The 19,630-nt window shown below is 36.9% G+C and overlaps 1 protein-coding gene across 6 annotated transcripts in view; it reads left to right on the top strand.

Moving 5' to 3' along the window:
* The window catches only part of TBCK (TBC1 domain containing kinase), a 97,863-nt gene extending 84,698 nt beyond the window's left edge, over positions 1-13,165 (top strand). For all 6 annotated transcript variants that reach the window (XM_027635905.1, XM_027635903.1, XM_027635908.1 and 3 more), the window contains 2 exons: positions 680-839; positions 12,506-13,165. In XM_027635905.1, coding sequence (XP_027491706.1) covers positions 680-839; positions 12,506-12,616 — 271 coding nt within the window. In that variant the 3' untranslated portion in view covers positions 12,617-13,165. The remainder of the gene's footprint in view (positions 1-679; positions 840-12,505) is intronic.
* Positions 13,166-19,630: the final 6,465 nt, after the last annotated feature.

The following is a 19,630-nucleotide window of genomic DNA, read 5'->3' on the forward strand; positions in this document are numbered from 1 at the left end:
AAAAGCTAGGTAGTACCGATCCAACTTAATTTTTATTTAAGAGATTTTCACATTCAATATTTGCTTATAAAATTTCATTGAATGTTCATCCTCTGAAAGTGAAGGACAGCTAACTGTGTCTCAGAGTTGTTTGCTTTTCAGTATTGCTGTTAGTGGGACTGCAGATAATATACGTGGTACTCATTGTCTAGGAATCTGAGGGCATGTACATTGGAAATTCAATTTGGATCAAAATTGTAGAGGCCTTGGGAGGGTTGACAGGAGTTTTGAGGATGTTTCTCAATAATCCCTGTTTAGCTTTAGTTCTTATTGTAAGTACTTCATTCCTTTTGCATAAAATTCCTCTAGAAGAGGTGCTCCAGCTGCTTATTGGTATTTGGCTCTTATTATCAGACTAGAGCTGATTAGAAGTAAAATCCACAAAATTACATATACCGTGGATATTGGTTCTTTAGCACCAAGTGTTTCATTTAGCAGATCATTTTCTGTAGTGCTGTGTCAGATGTAGTGTCAGAATTCTTTTCCTTCATATGAGTAAATAGCAAATATGGTTTGTCAAAATATACTATCACAAAAGACCAACATTGCTGTATCGTGACAGCCAGGATGCAGAGCAGGTTCATCCTACAGCTGTGCAGATTTCTCTGCCTTTCAGATCTCCTTAACTGATCCTTCTTAGCTTTAACCGTGGCCATATTTCTGGAAGCATCAATGTCCCATTTGCATCAGCATTTACTGCAGAAGGGGATCTCGTCCAGTGCCCAGCAACTGCAACGCTCCAGAGCTTTAAAGGAAGAGTCGTGGTGATTGTAGGAAATGCAGTGAAGAACACAGCTGCCGTAAGTATTTTGCAATAACATGTATTTTTGTACTTAGAGATACATTAGTGGCATGGATACAGACAGTAGTAAATAAATGCTAGAATCTGGAAAATTTAGATTAGTAATTATGGGTATGATGACAGGATTTGGGGTAATGTTTTTCTTTTTCATTTCTGCTTCTAGACAGACATTTCAAGTGGTCAACATTTGAGAAGGTTCATGTTTTGAAATTAAATTATTTAACATTACCCTCTTCAGCTTTAAAATCTCTATTTTTGTGATGTTAGAGAAGTAACATCAGCACTTCTAATGTGCATCAGTAAGACCTGGTTTTCAAAAGTGTCTTGCATTTACTTTCTGTGGTGTTAGGAAGCACCTACAAGGTAAGTTGGGTGGGAACAGATACCTTATGAAGTACAAAGGAAATAAGATATAATTCATATTGCTACTAGTAAGAAACAACATATTGCTGAGTTTTTTAGAATCATGCAGTTTTGTTCATGCAGTTATAATCAGTGAAAAGGAGAATGGTTCTTACTGGTAACTTCTGTATGATATTTCTATTGTCAGTGCCTTTAGAATATTCAGATTTGCCTATTCTTTTCTGTAATTAAATATTTGATGGTGTTGAGAACCACCAGAATAAGAAGTATGTAAGTATTTCTCTTCTTTAAGACACTCTCTTAAGTAGGGTATACCTTTAGTTCACCAGTTTCTTGAGCCTATTTACTCAAAGGACATGACCTGTAACCAATATGGCAAGAAGGGCTGTGGATCATTAAAAGATCTTCATGTCAGGAACAGGAAAAGCATTGGCACAACACGTGGTGGTGTTTGTTATTCATATAGGAAGTTGTGGTGTGAGAAATTCCTTTCATTAACCTGGATTTTACCATTTAGAAAATTAACTTGTGATATGTATCAGGTTTTTTAAAAAGTAGCAGAGATGGCATAAAAGAGACTGTGCAGCATATCTGAAATAGTTTCAGTTAGTGAGTATCTAGGTTTGTGTGTGAGATCTGGGTAAGTTCATGATAAATATTTCAACATGAAATGAGTTAACTTGAATAATAACAATTCCTCACGAAATGCTGAATGCATAAATCCCTCCCTCAAAGGGACAAATGCAAAATGCATAAAATGCTAAGAGCAAAATGGAGATTATTTAAATGATGCTTTACATGTTTGATGGTGGATTATGCAGCTGCTTTGAACAATTACATTTTAAATCACCAAAGATCTTAGTTTATCTCAGTAAGAGCCTATCCATTCACTAACCTCTCAAGGAATAGGAACAGAAAAAAGGAAGTGCTTTGGTGTTCGCTATGGAGTGCCGTTATGGGATGTATTCCACATACTACCAGCTCATTTTCTGCAAGTTCTGGAGGAACTAAAACAGATTGAAGAAACTACCTGTATCAGATTTCTGAGTACGGAAAGGACAGAGGCATTACAGTGCAGGCTGTCAGTTCCACCATAGCCATGAAGATACCATTTTCTTCTACGAATGACACTGCTGATGCAAACTTAGGTATTTTGTTAAATGTTTCATTAAATGAAAATCAAATGTTTCCTTTGCTGTGCAGCTAAACAAAACTTGCTTAGTAAGTGCAAGTACTTCAGTCATGTGAGAGGTGCTGTCTTATCCTCTAAACCCAGATTTTCTGTAATTGAGACAATATTGACTCAGAATTGTCAACATTATAGCTTTTCATAAAGGAGAAGTGCTGCTTTGCCTTTTGATTTGCTTTTAGAGTTCTTGAAAGCCTAACTAAAGAGCGTAGAGCTTTAAATAGCAACAAAATACTGGATTGACCAGTTTGCCCGCAAACTAATTGAGTACTTAAGCCTAAATACTGGTGGGGACTCACCACCTCTGTCACACTCTCAAAGTGCATATAAAACCAGCCTCAATTTGACTGTGTTGATAAAACTTAGAAGTTCTTTTTTTCATGGATAATTTTTAAGGCCAGTTTCAGTTTTACTCTGCATGGTTGCATAGAACTGTCTACCACTATTCATGCCAAAACTATGTAGCTTGAGGCTTGACAAGACATTAGTTATTACTTTTTAACTTTTACTAAGTCAAAGAATCACAGGAAAAATTTTAAAAGTGAATGCATGGAAACAAAACCAACTTTTGTCCATGTTATAAGATGCTCAACTTAAAATGTACTTTTTCTAAACAGTCATGTATTTCCAGATGAAATGCATCCAGATGAGCCACAAATAGAATCCTGCATCAAAAAGGGGAATTTTTCAGAAGTGTTCACTGAAAGATACACCACTAAAAATATGGAGATTGGCACTGTTATACGTTTGGTTTAAATTTATATAGGACTTAGAGGTAGGGGTAAGAGTGAAAAAACACTGATTTATTTATTTATTTATGGGGCTGTTTGTAATTAGAAGGTTGAATCTTGCAATTGCGCTTCATATTAGTAACCTACTTGGTGTCACTTAAAAATAATTTAAAAAGCAAACTTGAGTATACTGAGCAGACCTGTAGAAAATAACTTTTTGCACTTCATTTCTATTTCTGTCTTTCATATTTGATTTGGAGCCAGATGATAAAACATTTAAATTGGAAAGCAAATGCTGTCTAGAATTTGAGAGGTGAGAGGGAAAACTGAAAACTTCACCACAGCACTGCTCCAGCAGGAGGCAAAGGAAGCCAGCACTGTCACATACTGACTCTGGCTCTGACAGCTCTAGTTCTAGTTGAACACTTCCTTAGGAAGGAATTAAAACAGGGTAATCCTGCATGTAAAGTCATTTGATTTACTAACACTAAAAGTTAAATTAATAGATTGGCTGATGTATAAGAGCCTTACTGAATGTGCCATTAGCAGCATAAAGGTACTATAAAAGAGAGTGTGGTGGTGCTTAGTTTGCACTTCTCTGGAGAATATTCCATCCTTTAGGCTGGTTCTCACTTTGTGCCAGTCTTTCTTCTCCTAGGAGTTTCTGGGCACTTGTTAATAGAGCAGATATTTTTTGTCTCTGAAAACAGCAGGAAACCTCCACATAAAAGGCATTATGCTGGAGTTCATCAACCAGATTCTATTTTGAAATTTAACTTTTAAATACATTAAATGGCAGCATCTCTTAAGTGAATTAAATTGCCATTTCCCACATCCATAGATAGATAAGTATGTTGTAAATTCCATTATGGGCAAGGGATCATTACAGTTGGGAATGTAATAGATAAACAGGCAATGAGTGCTCAACTGTAGCTTCTGTTCTCGGTGTATGATGAATAACATCTGATTTTTTTCACTTTCAAAGTCAGAGATACAGCAAGTAAAAAGGTGGATTATAGTTATGCATATGTAGGACAGAGATTGGTTTGGGTCTTTTTTCGGAAGGGTGACATTACTTCATCTTCCCTCCCTCAGGCAACTTTGGTGTGCTAAGCCATTATCTGTTTCCATTTCAAACTTTTGTCTGTATAACTGCAATTTTGACTGAATTTAGAGTAGGAGGAATACCTTATTGATACTAAATCATTCTCCAGCAACTCAATTTTGACAGTGACACACTTCTGCTTGTGTAATGTGGTTGTTTCATTTGTTTCCCTGGTGGTTTAATGTATGTGTATTATTGTCTGTTAAATGCTATAACAGAATAAAATATACAGGACACTTTAATCTGCCTAATAATCTGCCTAAAAACTCATTTATTTTTTTTGCCTTGGAAAAAGATAGTTAGATAAGCTGTAAGTCAAAGCTTAAAAAATGTGTCTTTATAGCTGGGAAATAAATTTTCAATTGTAACTTCTAATTGCTACATTGGTTATTTTTTATCTAGATAAGTTATGCTGCTATAAATATATTGTCTAGACAATTTCTACAAATTACTGAAACAAAGTAGTCATTCTCATGACTACTCCAAAGCAAAGACAAGAAGTCCTGAGTTGCCATGAGATCTTTCTGACCCTTTTCAAGGCAAGAGGGAGAGGGTCAAGTTTAAGATTCTTTTTGTATAACATATTCCTGGCCTGAAAAAAAAGAAAAAAAATATTTTTTTCTATTTGAAAGTAACATTTTCTCTCAGCACACTATCAAAAATGCATTTCTTATATGAAGACTGAGACACATATGTTAAAGTGTCTGTTTACCACTAAATTTGTGTGATTTTGTTGTCATCTTCCTCAGAACTTTTAAAAAGCCCTTGCCAGAGAAGCAAGTCCTTGCATGCTGAAGCTGTTTCCTGTTATAAGCCTGTCTTAAAACTACAAATGGATGCCTATGAAACTTCATAGGGTGATCTGAAGATTAGTTGTTGCATAGAATACTAAAGGATGGGTGCATTTTTGCCTTCTAAAGACAGACATATTTAGTTGAAAGGGCCTAATGAAACTTCTAAAGTGAAAGTAAATAGAAATTAGACAATAAACTTCTTGAGATGTTTCCACCATGCATCTTTTAGATTCTATGTTTCCTTGCAAATAGTCTCTGAAGAAAAGTGACTGAACAATTGGAATGAAAACTGAAGATACTTTCTCTTCACAGGGATGGAGGGGCTCCTTTTGATTACTAGAATGGCTCTTTTTCATGTTTGTTTTGTTAAGGCCCCATCCTCCCATCTGCATTCAGACTCACAGCTTTCTGGAATCATCAGGTGCCTCTTTGTTGCCTTTAAAGAGGAAGGGATAAAGCTTGTATTTTGAAAAGTTTGAATAGATTCGCTAGTCAGCAACTATCTTACTGGTTGTAACCCTACCCAATACATGGTTAAGTCTTCATTATTTTATCCTGTAAATTTAGCCCTTTTTATTATTATAACATGCATAATGTACGCATGTTTCCCTTCTTTGACAGAAAGCAGGCCAGCTGCTGTTGCCAGTACATGCTCTTCACACAGCCCAAGAAAAAGACACTTGTAATTCTGCCCCTGACTGTGGCTTTGGTTAGTTTGCATTGGATGCCTCAGATACAACAGCAATGACCTAAATATTCCACTTTTCCAGATAGGTATGGGAGAGGAAAGGGGGGAAATGAAAGAGTGAGGTTCAGGAATAGAACTTGAGTGCTCCTTTTTCTCCTCTGAAGTAGGTGACAAGGAAAGCAGGCTAATTCTAAAACTCAAAATAGGTTCTCTTTTTTATTTTTTAATGAGACCAGTGGTAACAGTCATTGGAAATTTTAGTTCTTCATTTGATGTAGGTGCTTTTTGGCCTGTGTGCCTTACTGCATAGAGGTTTGCATGTTTCTGAGATCAGGAATCAGGAGTCTTCTATTTTACCTATCAAAATATGTCTGAGAGATGCTGGCAGGCAGGATCTCAGCTCTTCTCAATCATCTGGGAAATCTCTAAGGACAGGAAAGATGGGAGAGTGGTGAACCTGAATCTTGGAGTGGTGCTATCAGGCTCCAGAGTTCCTCCAGACATCTGTCTTGGCTGTGGTCATGCTGTCTTTGTGGACTGCACCTCTGGAAGAGCACTCTTGTCCTTGCTTGAGCTTGCATGAATTAGGTTGTATACATATCACTCAGGACTACTACATAATAACCTTGAATTATCACTTTCTGGGGTTGTTTGCCAGCTCTTAAAACAGTGGTTTATAGTTCCTGGTATTCTAATTCAAGGAATCTTAAATGGTGATAACTGAAAGAGAGATGGCAGTGACATACAAACGTGTGTTATAGGTCTAGGAAACTGGCGTAAGGATATGCCAGCTAGAATGCTATTGGTGAATTTGGCAATTCCAATATCCATACTGTTTGTCTGGAGCAATGTTGTTCTGCTTTTCTCTAAACTGTATCTGAATCAGCTTTTCAAAAGGATGGACAGACTGACTGCTTCAGGAGGGATTGCGTCCATTTCATGGGAGGCCCAAAGACTTTTGTGCTAGAGTTTAAGAAGAAACTGGACAAAACTTGCAGTTTGGGTAGTGTTAGAAAAAAGTATTGCAGATTACAAAGAATTGCCTTCCAAGTATTTCTTTGAACAATTTTCAAGATCTATGGCAATCTTTAGACTTGGGGGGAGGAGGCTGAATCTTTCAGAAAGAATCATGCTTTTTTCTTTTATATTCAAGCCAGCTGTTACGCATCTTTTCAATATTACATTTTGCTGTTCACTAACAACTTTTTTATTTTCTGTTGAGTCAAAAATAAAATAGTTTACTTTCTGCATTTTTATTGTACAATCCATTAAACTGTGTGCTGTGCACTGCATATATGTTGGTCAGTATAAATTAGCTGTGTTACAAAATCTCTACAAAATCTCTGCAACTGAGTTTTAATTTTCAAGTGCTTACTTCCACCTGGGTATTTTTTAATGTTTTCTGTAATTTCTAGGTGAAAAATTTAAATTGCAGGTGTTTAAAATTTATTACTTGAAGAAATTTGAGTGTTTACTCTCACTTTCATTCTCAGTAAAACTGAATCTGAAACCAGCTATTAAATATCTGTTTGTGTTGGCTTATTTTCAAATCTTTGCATGTAAGTCCTCTGAGTTACTGCTGTGTTTTTGTACTGGTGGAATGGAAAGTGTTCCCCTTTGGCCAGTCTACATGAAGAGAATTTTCCCTTGATCTTGTTAGAGCAGGAGGTTCTATGCTCCTTTCCCCCCACCCCCACTGTAGTATGTGTTTGCACCGAGTTGTCCTTTCTGTGGGTTTTTTACTTCCAGTTTATGGTAATACTGTAACCAATAACTAGGCACTGTTTTGTTGATATGGGAGGCTTTAGGTTCTTATCTTTTCCATAGCATTAAAGTGTCACTTCATTTATCTGGAACCCTTTAATATCAGAAGTAGCTGATTAAAAATAATCTTGTGTGCTGGGTCTGCTTTGTGGCATATGGAGAGTGCTGTTTAAAAAGCTCTAGACTGATCACTTTGACGGGGCTGTTCTTTCAGAGAAGTGAAGGTGAACTCTTGACTGAAATCACAAAGCAAATAGACTGCAGTCCCAGACGGGTTTGTGTACCATGAGTTTACAAGTGAAAAACTATAAATAACCTTGTGGCAATGGATGAATACTACAAAATTTAGTTGATATTTCTCCTCTAACTTCTCAAGTATCTCTTTTTCTTCTGACTCTTTTAGAGGATGCTGTTAATATTTATGCCCTGGTAACATTAGTCACAGCAGTCTTTTTTGGTATTCTGGTGCAGTATGTTACTCCTCCTTCCCTCCCAGCATGCCCTTTAATTACAGCCTGTCACAAGAATGTCTGTGAAAGTGAATAATGTGTGCATAGCAACCCTCATGGCTAGCCTGAAGGGTGCTGGGAACAGGGCTGCTCAAGCTGTTGTGTTATTAGACTCTCTACTGTAGACAGTGTAAAAATGTGACATGCCTGGCATAATACATTCAGCACACTTGAAAGCTGTTATTTTACTGCTTGGAACAGGGTAGAAGAAACATTCTGATAAATGTGCCAGTGTGCAGATTATTAAGGTTCTTGATGGTACTTAAAGGAGCAGTCCTGTTATGCTGTTTGTATTGAGAGCATCACCAATGCTGGGTAAAATGTTTAATATTTGCCCAAATTTTGATATAATTTGCTGTGATCTTGTGTGTCTTTGAAAGCCTGAATTCTTGTATCTGCATGAAGAGTCTTAACTGACTGCTTTCAAATGCAAATTACAATTTTCTGGCTCAGTTATGCTCACCAAGAAGGGTGTTTTACGTGGAATTGATTGATGCATTACTTTATAGAGGAATAGTGTTTCCATAGTCTTCACTAAAGACATCACATAGTAATCATTAAACAAGCTACTCACATATTCATCCTTTAATATATAGTATTTGCTGTGAAAGTAGCAAGAGAAAATTCAGTTTAAACTCTAGATGCCACCAGTGAAACATGGTAACTGAGTTTGGGAAGTGCATTTTGAGGAAAGGCCACCTGAGGCAGAAAGAAAAAAGTTTAAAGTCTTGTGGCATCCCTTTAATCCTCTACCTCAGATAGGCAAAACTCCATTTCCCCATGTAGTATTGTTGTCTAAATGAAAACAGAAGCATTAGAGAGGAATGTGATCCATTGGTGGTATGGGGAAGCTGATATATCCCTAAAGTTACGTCAACACAAACATTTGATAAATTTAAGAAAGCGTAATTGTCTTATAAATGACAGCTTATTTCTATTTATAGAAATATACATTTGTATAATTAATTGTGAATTTAATTATGCACTACTTTTATGTTTCAGTAAATCTCTCTTTAAAATGTAGGTGGTTTACAGATCACTAAGGATGATGTAACCCATTTGCTTTTATCTTCACCATGTTGTCTTCTGTCTTAACAGCAACTCTGTAAGTTACGTTATTTAGCGGACTACAAATTACATATCCGAGTGCCTGTTAGTAAACTTCTAGTTGACGCTTTATGACAGCATTCATAAAGGAAATAGAGCCCACACATGCAGTCCAAGATTGTAGTTTCTGCTGTAGAAAATCTGTGGCATTCATTCAAAAGAGGACTTTGGGCTTTTTTTGACACATGAAATTTTGCTCTTTTGGATCACTGATTTATTTTTTTTTCCAACTTTTTAGGAAACAATTTTTTTTATCTTTCTTCATTCCTTGGATTCAAGCTACTGATATTTGACATAAATTAAGGTCAAATTAGGGAGGCAATGTATGCAGCTATTTCAAATAGTCCTTCCTCTCATGTCCCTCCATCAGTGCACACGCCAGAAATAACATTTCCATGTGTTTTGAAAATACTAGCTTCATAGAGTATATTTTGGCATGGAATGATACCAGGTGGTGTTGGAACATTTCAGAAACATGGGGAACAAGTTCCTGTACTGATCTGTGGCAGACGGGCTCCTCTGTCTGGGAGAGGAAGGCACAAACATGTACTGAGGAACAGAACTATAAAAAGTCAAAGCTTTAATAAGGAAGACTACAATGGTAATAAGAGTCCACTTCCAAATTTACTCATTGCCAAAAGTTACTACTTCTTTCAGTGACACAATGTGGGAGGGCAGAAGGTAAAAACTAGGAATGTCTTTAATTGGATCAAATCCTATTACCGTGTGAGTTAAACCCAGACTCTTCTTTGCAGTGCATGGACAGATGTATGTGCAAAGCTCTTGGAGGCTGATATTTTCTCAACTTATGTCAATGTGTATGCCTCCAGGCGCCCAACTTGCAGCTATTTCCCACAGTAGTGAGATGCCAATAGTAGTACATTTCCTGCTCAGTGGATTTTCCCTGACTGGATGTTCAGACACAATATTCCTAAGTATATTTGCAGCCTTTCTCACTGAAGCCAGGTAGACAACAGCAAACAGTTCTGTGACAACTTAAAAAAAAAATAAAAAGGCAGTTCATCTTGTGGTATATCAACCACAGATTTTGCAGTGCTTTTTCAGAGGCCCTGAAAGAAGCAAGAAATTCCACACTCTAAGGTTTAAAAGTAACCTCTTGTCATATGCAGTGAAGAAAATTTATTTCCATACCTTGTTACTAAAGCAGTTCTAAAATACAGTGAGACACAGGCCTTAATGCTCAAATCCTAAGTACAAAGCACTTGTTTGCATATTTTCTTCTAAGACTACATTGAATGGTAGTTATATTATGGATAGGGCATCCAAACATCTGGAGCAGAGTTTACAGTTTATTATCAGCAGTTTACAATTATCAGTAGTCAGAGTGGAACCTCTCTGTTGACACATGGAACATTGTACTCAGGAAATAACATGCTGCTTCCTTTCAGCCAGAATGCTTGCTGCCATTTTTCATTTCTGCCAGCTGTTGGTGTCCAAGACAGAGCACTATCCATTAGTCACAAGTGGAGAACACTGGAGAGCACTGTGAGGTGATAGATATGTACACATGAAGTAAAGATGTCTGATAGTATTTCGCTGGGAATATAAACTATTTTTGTAGTTCATGGTATGCACAGCTGAGCGCTATTTTTGACGAAGAGAATTATCTTTGTCTCTGTTTTACTGTACACCACATCTTTGGACTGTGATTATAGCAAGAGGTATTTGCACTCTCCAACTGATATCTCTGTGTGTATTTACACCACCTGTGCAACCAAGAACCTCTCTAAAAGTGTGGCATTTACTTTGCTCATGAAAACTGGCATCCACGTATGGTTTAACTTTATTACTACTTAGTTTTGATTGTTTGATTGTGGGGATTTTTTTAATTTGGTTTTTTGGCTCCAGTACTGAGTGACCTAAAGTAATGGAGGAGAGATGACAGATTGATCCTTTTGGTCTTCCTTAGGCAATTACCTGAAACAAACATAACAGCCAAAATGTCTACTGTGACCTATTACTCTGCCGCAGTAAGTCCTCAGTGGTTACAGTTGCTCTCTCCCTGGTTAAATGCATCCTAAACACAGAGAAAGCAATGCGGTAGCTACATTAGACATATAAGTGGACAGAAATAAGTTCCTTGCATATATAAAATATCTTCAATGTGAAGCAAAAGTTTTGGCTAGGAAAGGTTAAAACTTTGTTATTATGAACTCTTATTTGTTAAAGAGATTATTTCAGGACTTGTACTGCATTAGGTAGTCATGTAGTACATCTTGTTCTGCCTCAATATATGTTACACTGTAACATATAATTAGGAGGAATGTAAACAAAAAAAGAAATCCCATATATTAAATTTAATTGGGATGCCTACAGCTGTTCTTGAGTTGGTAATTTAGTTGTTCATGCAAAGTTAATTATTTGGACATCCCACTTGCAAATAGGTTCTCAAATAACATCACAAATTATTTTAAAGGGTCAAAAATGGAATTACAAATGTTTACATAGCCCATTTGGAAGCACTCAGTGATTTTACAGATGATACTAGTTTACCAACCAAGTAAAAAGGAGCAATCTCAAAGACTAGAAGGGCAGGACAGTCTCTCACAGCTTTTGCAAATAAAGTAAAACTGTTAATTTCTCACTGACTAATCTATTTTGGTGACTTGCTTTTTAATGCATTGTAGTCAATATCTAGAAGCCAAGTTTGACATGTAATAAAATATTGTTCCTTTGGGGTTTGATATTTTGATACATGATCTTGATATTTCTTATCGTAATTGTTTTTATATACAAAATACTGTTTCTTCATCACTGTAGTCATGTTTCACAAAGTTACTACATGGAAACTGGCCAATGCTGTGTTTGATTTATGGAATGAACTAATTGGGGAGAGAGGCTTCCAAGGGTGGGGCGATATGTGCTTGTACTATTCAACTTGCCTGTGGGCAGATTGGTGGGGACAGGGGAGAGTACAGTTGCTAGACCCCAAATTCATATCTGACATCCTGTGAAATCAAATTACATCAGCCAAGCTTGACAGGTAGGAAAATGACAATACCATCAAACTCTGATGCTTGTACACTTGGGAACCTACAGAAAACAGCTGAGAGTTAGATTAATGCAGGGAAAAATATCTGTTAGTTCATGCTTTGAGAGAGGTTCAGTGATTACTCTGAGATTAAACAGTCCTGTTAGAATAAAGTAAAATCTTGCTTAAGCAGAGACAAATGAAGTTCATTGTTATTAGTGTGACACTTTATGACCACCAAATTCATCCCAGCTGTTTCAACAGACAGGCCTGGGCTCCTGTGTTGGATTAGTTGTTGCAAAGAAAAGACTTCTAGAGGCTAATAATTTTTTAATATTTTTTTTATCTTGCCTTACTTAACGGAAAGTTATTTCAGCTTAGAGACTATAATGTGCAGTGTGCTAATGATATATCTGTTTCAGTTTGCAGCTCATCTAGTGAAAAACAAATACCCAAGGGTCTGCATCCTAGATGGAGGAATCAATAAGATCAAGCCAACTGGTCTCCTCACTGTTCCTTCTCCGCAAATTTAAGTGACTGTAAACATTCAGGACAATCTGCCTGAATGGGAAAGTCTTACCATACAACATGGATATCCAGAACCTAAAGGGCATTATGGCATCTTCAGTATACAAGCTATCCTGGTGATCAGTGTCTTATCCCGCAGATCCAGAGCACAGGAGCTTTGCATTTATTCTTTAAAACAGAGCTTCAGTTGGAACAGAAGAAAACTGAACCGAAGCTTCAGGCTTTCCAAGAAACCTCTCTCAACACTGATGTAGTGCACAAGTGGTTGAGCAAGTCTGAACACAGGAGTAAGTCGTCTGACACTTGGAATCCTGTATTTCTGCAGAACAATATAAACCAGCATTTGATGGCTCTAAGCTGCACTTAGGTTATTTGAAAAAGTATTTTACTGTGAGTATTGAAAGTAACAAGCTGAAACTGTACCCCGTGTGTATCCTGTGAAAAAGTGTGTTCTGTAATATTTTAAAGGAGTAATTTCTGTATCTTGTGATCTGCTTTATTTTTGAGAAAGCATTTTTTCTTGATTAGAAATAAAGATGTGTCCCAGATTGAAAGTCACTGTGTAAGGGCTACTGCTGCCACAATCCAAAATGTATCAGGAGGTGGAAAAGTTCTACTCCTCTGTGGAGAATTTAACAATCTATTTCCATAAACACATCACATGCAACAATTTCTAAACAATTATGCTTACCAGAAAGGTGGGTTTTTAACAATACTGTGTCTTAGGACTATAAATCATTTATTCTGCAAATAATAAATACTGTGTTTCCATTTTAGAAGCTCAAGCCTTAAAAATTACACTGCAATTTTAATTTTCTTATGAAAACATTCTGGACTAAATGTTCTTGTATGAACTGGAAGTGCAAAATTCTCTTTGATATCCTCTACTCTTTCAGCTAGTGGTGCCAATTTTGTTATTTTTTTTAAGTCCTTAAACACGAATTTTAAAACTGACAGATTGAGACAACAAACCTGTTTCTAAACTAAACTAGATGCAAGTGCTGTAGATGAGTGAAAGCAGGCTTCCACAAAGGGCGTAAGATGACTGTGTAATAAAGATGTGGCAATTACTTTGCAGTGAAAAGCCAAAAGTATTAAAAGCACTGACAGAAACAGGAATTGGCATCTCTCTGTTGCTGAGAAGCTAAAAATAAATCTGATTCATACAAGTACCACCTTTCAGGAGGTGTGAAAAAAAGCCAAAACACCACCCTAATTTCTACCCCTCAAAATCCCAGGTTAGGTTTGCTATCTTGTCAGTTCCATTATTACAAATAATGGGGGAGGCAGAAGAAAGGTTAGAAAAAGAAAAGAATCTGTCTTCAAGAATGATACTTGAAAATAGTACCTTTAATCCAGGAAAACCAGTTATGATAATGTAAGAGTGACAGTATGGCACTGAAATTTAGTGGGAATTTGGAAGAATTTGTTTTAGAAGACAAGCCTTTTTATATTTTTATAAATCTTAGAAAACACTGCGACATGAGGCTCAATTATCACTGAAATGTGGGGATTAAAATGTATTTTGTAAAATTAGCAAAATAACACCAAGATGTGTTCACCTAGTTACAGTCACATTGTGACTGTATTGTGAATTTGCATTGTGAATTTGACACCATGCTCTTTTATTAGAGCATCATCTGAGATGTGACAGTTTCCACGATACAAGCTCACTGCAGGGTAACAAGGATTTGCTCTAGGAGATATGGTTATCATATGCCTTCTTTGAGGACTTTATATCCTGAATAGTTTTTAATTTGCCAAACATAACACTGCAACAGCTAACTTTATTTCCCTTTTCTTCTATCACAAGAGTTTTCCAACCCTGAGAGTTCTGAGAGAGAGGTGGTCAGTGAGAAGGCTGTGAACAGTCTATAGATCACAGGCAACATGATCGCTTATTCTGTGGAGTTATTTTAGTGGTGGTGGTTGTGGGTTTGGGGTTTTGTTGCTTTGGGAGCGGTTTTTTGAACTGAAACCTTGGAAGATGAGACTTTATGGAAGGTGCTGAAAGAGGAAGTCTTCATTCTCGCCTGTGCGATGACCAGAAGATTTTATGCTGAATCCTCAGAAGCTGGCTGGTAGCACTATGTGCTGTCTTCAGGGAGGTTTCCTCTTGCCACAGTTATGATTTTGAAAACCCTATTGGATCAGCTTCTGACCTCCTTTTCCATAGAGAAGGAAAATTCTTGCATTTTGTAGTAATTTTATATAGGTTTTGTGGCATTTGCCAATTTTAAGAGCATAAAATGTATTTGTTCTGTTACCCCACCAATTTTGGCACAGTTCTGGTGGGGCAAGCAGTTAACAGGTTTTGTAAAGTTCTTGAAAGATTTCTTAAAGCCACATTTTCCAATGTACATTTCTAGCAGCACAGTTTGTCCAGATGTACCAGTGTCATTCTGTGTTTTAGGCTGCAACTGTATGCCATAAAGATCTAATAGGAGAACAAAAACAATATTAATGTTCCATGTGGATGTCTTCTGTTGTTAGCAGAAAAATATCCTAACTAAATATTTCCCACTGTTGGGCCTGGAAAATGGAACCTCTCCCAGTCTGTATTTTCCTACCATTTTAAAAACTTCCTGAATCTGCCCCAGCTTATAGCTTTCTGCCAGGACAGCAATGTTCCCAGAGGGTACCCAGATAGGCTTCTAGGGAGAACAGACTGAATATCTGAACAAACCTTCTTTTGGCAATCTCAGACCTACGGATCACTGAAGACTATGAAACAATTGCTGCTGACACTAGTGTCCTTCTTTAGATAAAATACAGTCCTTTGAGTTTTTTATTGCAGTTTGAGTTTGAGTTTTTTGGGTACATTTTTGTTTTTACAAGTGGATATTTGTCCTATTTGGTCCACTTTTTTTTTTTTTTGAGCAAACACTAAGACTGTTTGTTCTTATCCTAGGAACCTCCCTTCTTGGACCTATCTTTCACAGTGTTCAGATTGAGTTACTGGGAGGTCTGGGAATTGTGTGGAACTGAGTACAGCCTTTTAATCTCCCATTTCCAGTTATCTTTTCTTTGCTAATGAGTCAGACTGTCCTCTCCCATTGTTATGTTAGAAACTTAACTACTGCCCTCAGTCTTATCTTGCTATTTTTAGTTCCTTCTTTTGGGCCCAACTTGTGAAGATTGACTGAAAGAATTATTATTCTTCCCAAAAGAGTGTTTCTTTCCAGGACAAGTAATGTAACTTGATCTGTACTGACTGAGCTAACATCAGATTTGTATACTTGACTAGCAAAATTGCAGATTTTCCTTTTTCTTTGAATCCCAAGCTGCAATGCTAGTATTGTCAATCTTTTACATTTCCAGCCTTAGTAAAAAGCTGATGCCAGAAACTGTGGACTGTTTTGGAAATAGTGTTTCATTTGCCTTTCAAGTAACTGTGAGACTTCAAGTTTGCTGTTGGTACTGCCTTTTAAACAGTAGCACCAGAAAACCTTTTGGACAACAGTCTGGGTTTCTATGACAGCAGTGACTGTACTCCATTAACTTGGGTTGAAGAATTCTTTTTGTTATACCATAAGCATGAACATAATTCAATATTGTAGTATGGCTGTTTTATTATATCAACATTTAGTTAACCAATGCTGTATAGAGTTTAAAGAAACTTTAAAAACAGAATCAGTAGAGTGTTATTACCACTAAAGCAATATGTAGGTTTGTTTTTTTTCTAAAAGCCTTTTCCCAAAATGTACTTAACCATAATGGAAATTCATGTTCAGATGAATTTCTGATAGTGGTCTCACACATAAAGGTAGAGAGACTCCAGTGCATGCACTCTTGTAATTCACATGTTTTACTTCCGTGGTGATAGGTCCTTATGTGCTTTAGGAGCACAGACACCAAGTTTCCAGAGAGCAGTTTGTGTAAAAGAGCAGATACAGTACAGCAATGTGGTAACTCATATATTCAATGGGAACAACCCAGGGAAACCTTGTAGATCACTGGTTTACTTCATTTCCTAACTAAAGCAGTATTAATTTGTCTACTCTTTGTCTATCTAGAATTATCTGGCATTACCTCATTTTAGAGAGAAATAGCATTGGTGGTATTAGCTCTTGCCAGCTGAGCTGGACAAAGGAATAAAACTGAGACTACAGAACAGGTACATGGAATAATTATGAGGTTTTAAGAAATCCAGTGATTATGGCAGTAGCTTGAGTTATCAGGCCATTATTCCTTTCCTTGCTATAAACTTTTGATATGCACTGTATAATCTGGGTGACTCAGTTCCCCTCACTAAGACAAGGCAAATAACACTTCCTAATTTTACTCAGTGTAGAAAAAAGAAATATAGTTAATACTGTGACCACAGTACTTTATGTGAATAGGGAGAAAATGCACACATCAAAGACCAAATATGTTTTTCCTAGAAATAAGCTGTTTCCTTGGGAAGCCAAAGATAGATGACATGAGTTCTCCATCACTAATTTTGTAAGCAATCCTTTCAGTAATAAGTACTATTAATGAACAAATTTCAACATTGCCACAAACAGTTCACAACACCTATCAAGAATATAGTGGAACTGATGAGGAATCCTTCATATTACAAAGCTTGTTATAAATTTTGGTTAGCTACATTCAGCAATCATGTTAATAGTGTATAATAAACACTTTGGTGCAGTTAGGCTATAATAAAATATGACATATTATCAATGACTACAATACTTCGATTTTTCTTTATTATTAAGGAAGATTGGTGCTTTCTGTAAAATTAACCAAATACCAACCTTTAAAACCATAGAAGGCCAGTAATAAAATCATAGCCTCCCTTATAAAGCAGAGGTCAGAGCATAATAAGAAGGTGGTTTTATTTTTGATTATCAGTCCTTTTTTGTCTTTTAGCAATTCAAGCGAGTTTGTGTTGTGTGCACAGAGTAAGTGTAGATCAGTTTGCATAGTGCTTTTCTGTCCTGCTATGGCTTGTTAAGGCATAAAAACTCTGCCTAAGCAGTGGTAAAATGCCAAATTCTTTTTGCTAACAGTTTTCTCACAGTGTCTCAAAGGGGAAATACAGGCACTGAGGCCTGCAGGAAGGTATAGCAGGGGAATCTAATCTCACTGATGTGTTTATATGCTACACTAAAATTCCAAAAGCTAGAAAGTGTCAAGCTTTTTGGATGGATCCCTCTCTTCCTGTCCCACGCACCTTTTCTCCACTTCAGATTGCCATTAAAAAGGACTTGATAAGGAACAAATAATTTTCATTCACTGGGATAAATATAGACTAGAATTTTGAAATTAAATGTTATGTGTGATATTTAGCCTTTGCTAGTAGTCATCATTTTAAATTAGCAAGCGATACCTGCTATTACTCAGTTTTTCATAGTTTTAGACTGTCAGTGTTCTTGTATAAATTGAATACATTCTGGGTATTCCTGACATGTTCTAACAGCTGTCGAAACAGGTTTTTAGCCTTAAACTTTTCTCATGTGGCATTCTCACAGGAAGCTGACACAAAACAAGTCAGAGTTTTACTTTGCTTTTTTAAAAAACAAAGAGCAGAACAGTCTATCTTCTGCTGTGTAATTATAATTATTACTTTAGAAGTATTAAACAAACCTGGAGTTTCGGAAACATACTTTTAGTGAGCACACAATATTCAGCTTCCACAAAAGGGTTGACTTTCATGCCATTACATCAATTAATTTGATTTGACTCTGTTCAGTTCCTACCCTAAATGCAATTTTTTCTCAAACCTTCAAAATTTGAAAGAGCTAGTATCTTTGATTTTAAGTCTTTATTTTAAGTAAAGCTATTATTTCAAGTACTGTTGTTTCTCCAGATGATGTCCTGAAGAGAGGAACTTGGTGGTTCTCAAGTATTACATGTCCTCAGTGTAGAACCACTTCGATGGTGCTCTAAAGGCAGCTCTTCAGCAACTGGAACACTCCTACTCCAGGTCTGGAAGGATGCCACATGTCCAATATGTACCTGAAAGAAGGAACATGGAGAATTTACTTTAGAATAAAACTATATGAAGACATATATATATAGGTATAATATGTGTACAGCTATAATAGTACAGTTTGCAAACGGCTCTCTTTAAATTGATGTCTGTTAAAAACTACCAGCTCTTTGTAGGATCCTCTGAACTCAACTAGGATAGCTCAATGAAGTTGTAGTAATTTCTCCTTTGCAGTATTTGTACAGGTGTGCAGCATGTGCACATACACACGAATCCAAGGGCTTCACTAAAATAGGTAGGTCCTCTTACAACTTCATGCAGAGAGAAATTTTGCAATTACTTTTCAAGGAGAAACCAGCAAAAGGGACAGTTAGAACCCAGTGTTGTTACAATATATCTGAGCTCAGTTGTTCCAAATATGCGTATTGCTTTTGAAATGTGCCTTTTTGTGCCTCTTGGTCCTATATGTGCAAATATATATCTGCCCTACATTTCTTCTTAAAAGTCCTGTAGGTAAACCAGTACTTGCCCTTGGCTCTCCGTCATCCTGCCTGATAATGCTTTCACTGTGTACTTTACAGGCCCTCTCTCTCCCTCCAGGGTTTCATTCAGCTTTTCACAGGCCCTTACCTTTTGCTCACCTCCCCTATTGGAAACATGTGATGGGTTTTCTTTTTGAGAAGAGTTTTTTTTAATGCACTTATTGTGTCTCCTGTTCCTGGAAACTACTTGTTCCTTATTAGCAAATGCCCAAAGCCACTGACATTAGAATCCTGGGCTTGTAATGAAATGAGATTGCTGCTGTGCACAGGGGGAGGAAGGGAGGGAGAAGTGGAAAATTCCTCTCAGTGCCTCCCTTGGAAAGGCAGCCCTTTCATAATGAATCACTGAGAGAAGTCTTCCTGATGATGGATGAGAACCAGTGGGGGTTGCAGGAGAGAGTTGAACGCATTAGGGAGTTATTCTCTAATTACTCTTTCCTGGTGAGGTAGAATAATTGACACCTAGTGCTGGTGCTTCAGACTAGTGCCTCTTCCTCACTGCTCATTACAGGAGCACCAACGTCCCTCATGGGCTGGAGCTGCTCTTGGGTTAGCAC

This window comes from Corapipo altera, unplaced genomic scaffold, assembly GCF_003945725.1.
Source record: "Corapipo altera isolate COAL_440 unplaced genomic scaffold, ASM394572v1 22b, whole genome shotgun sequence".
Lineage (NCBI taxonomy): Eukaryota > Metazoa > Chordata > Aves > Passeriformes > Pipridae > Corapipo > Corapipo altera.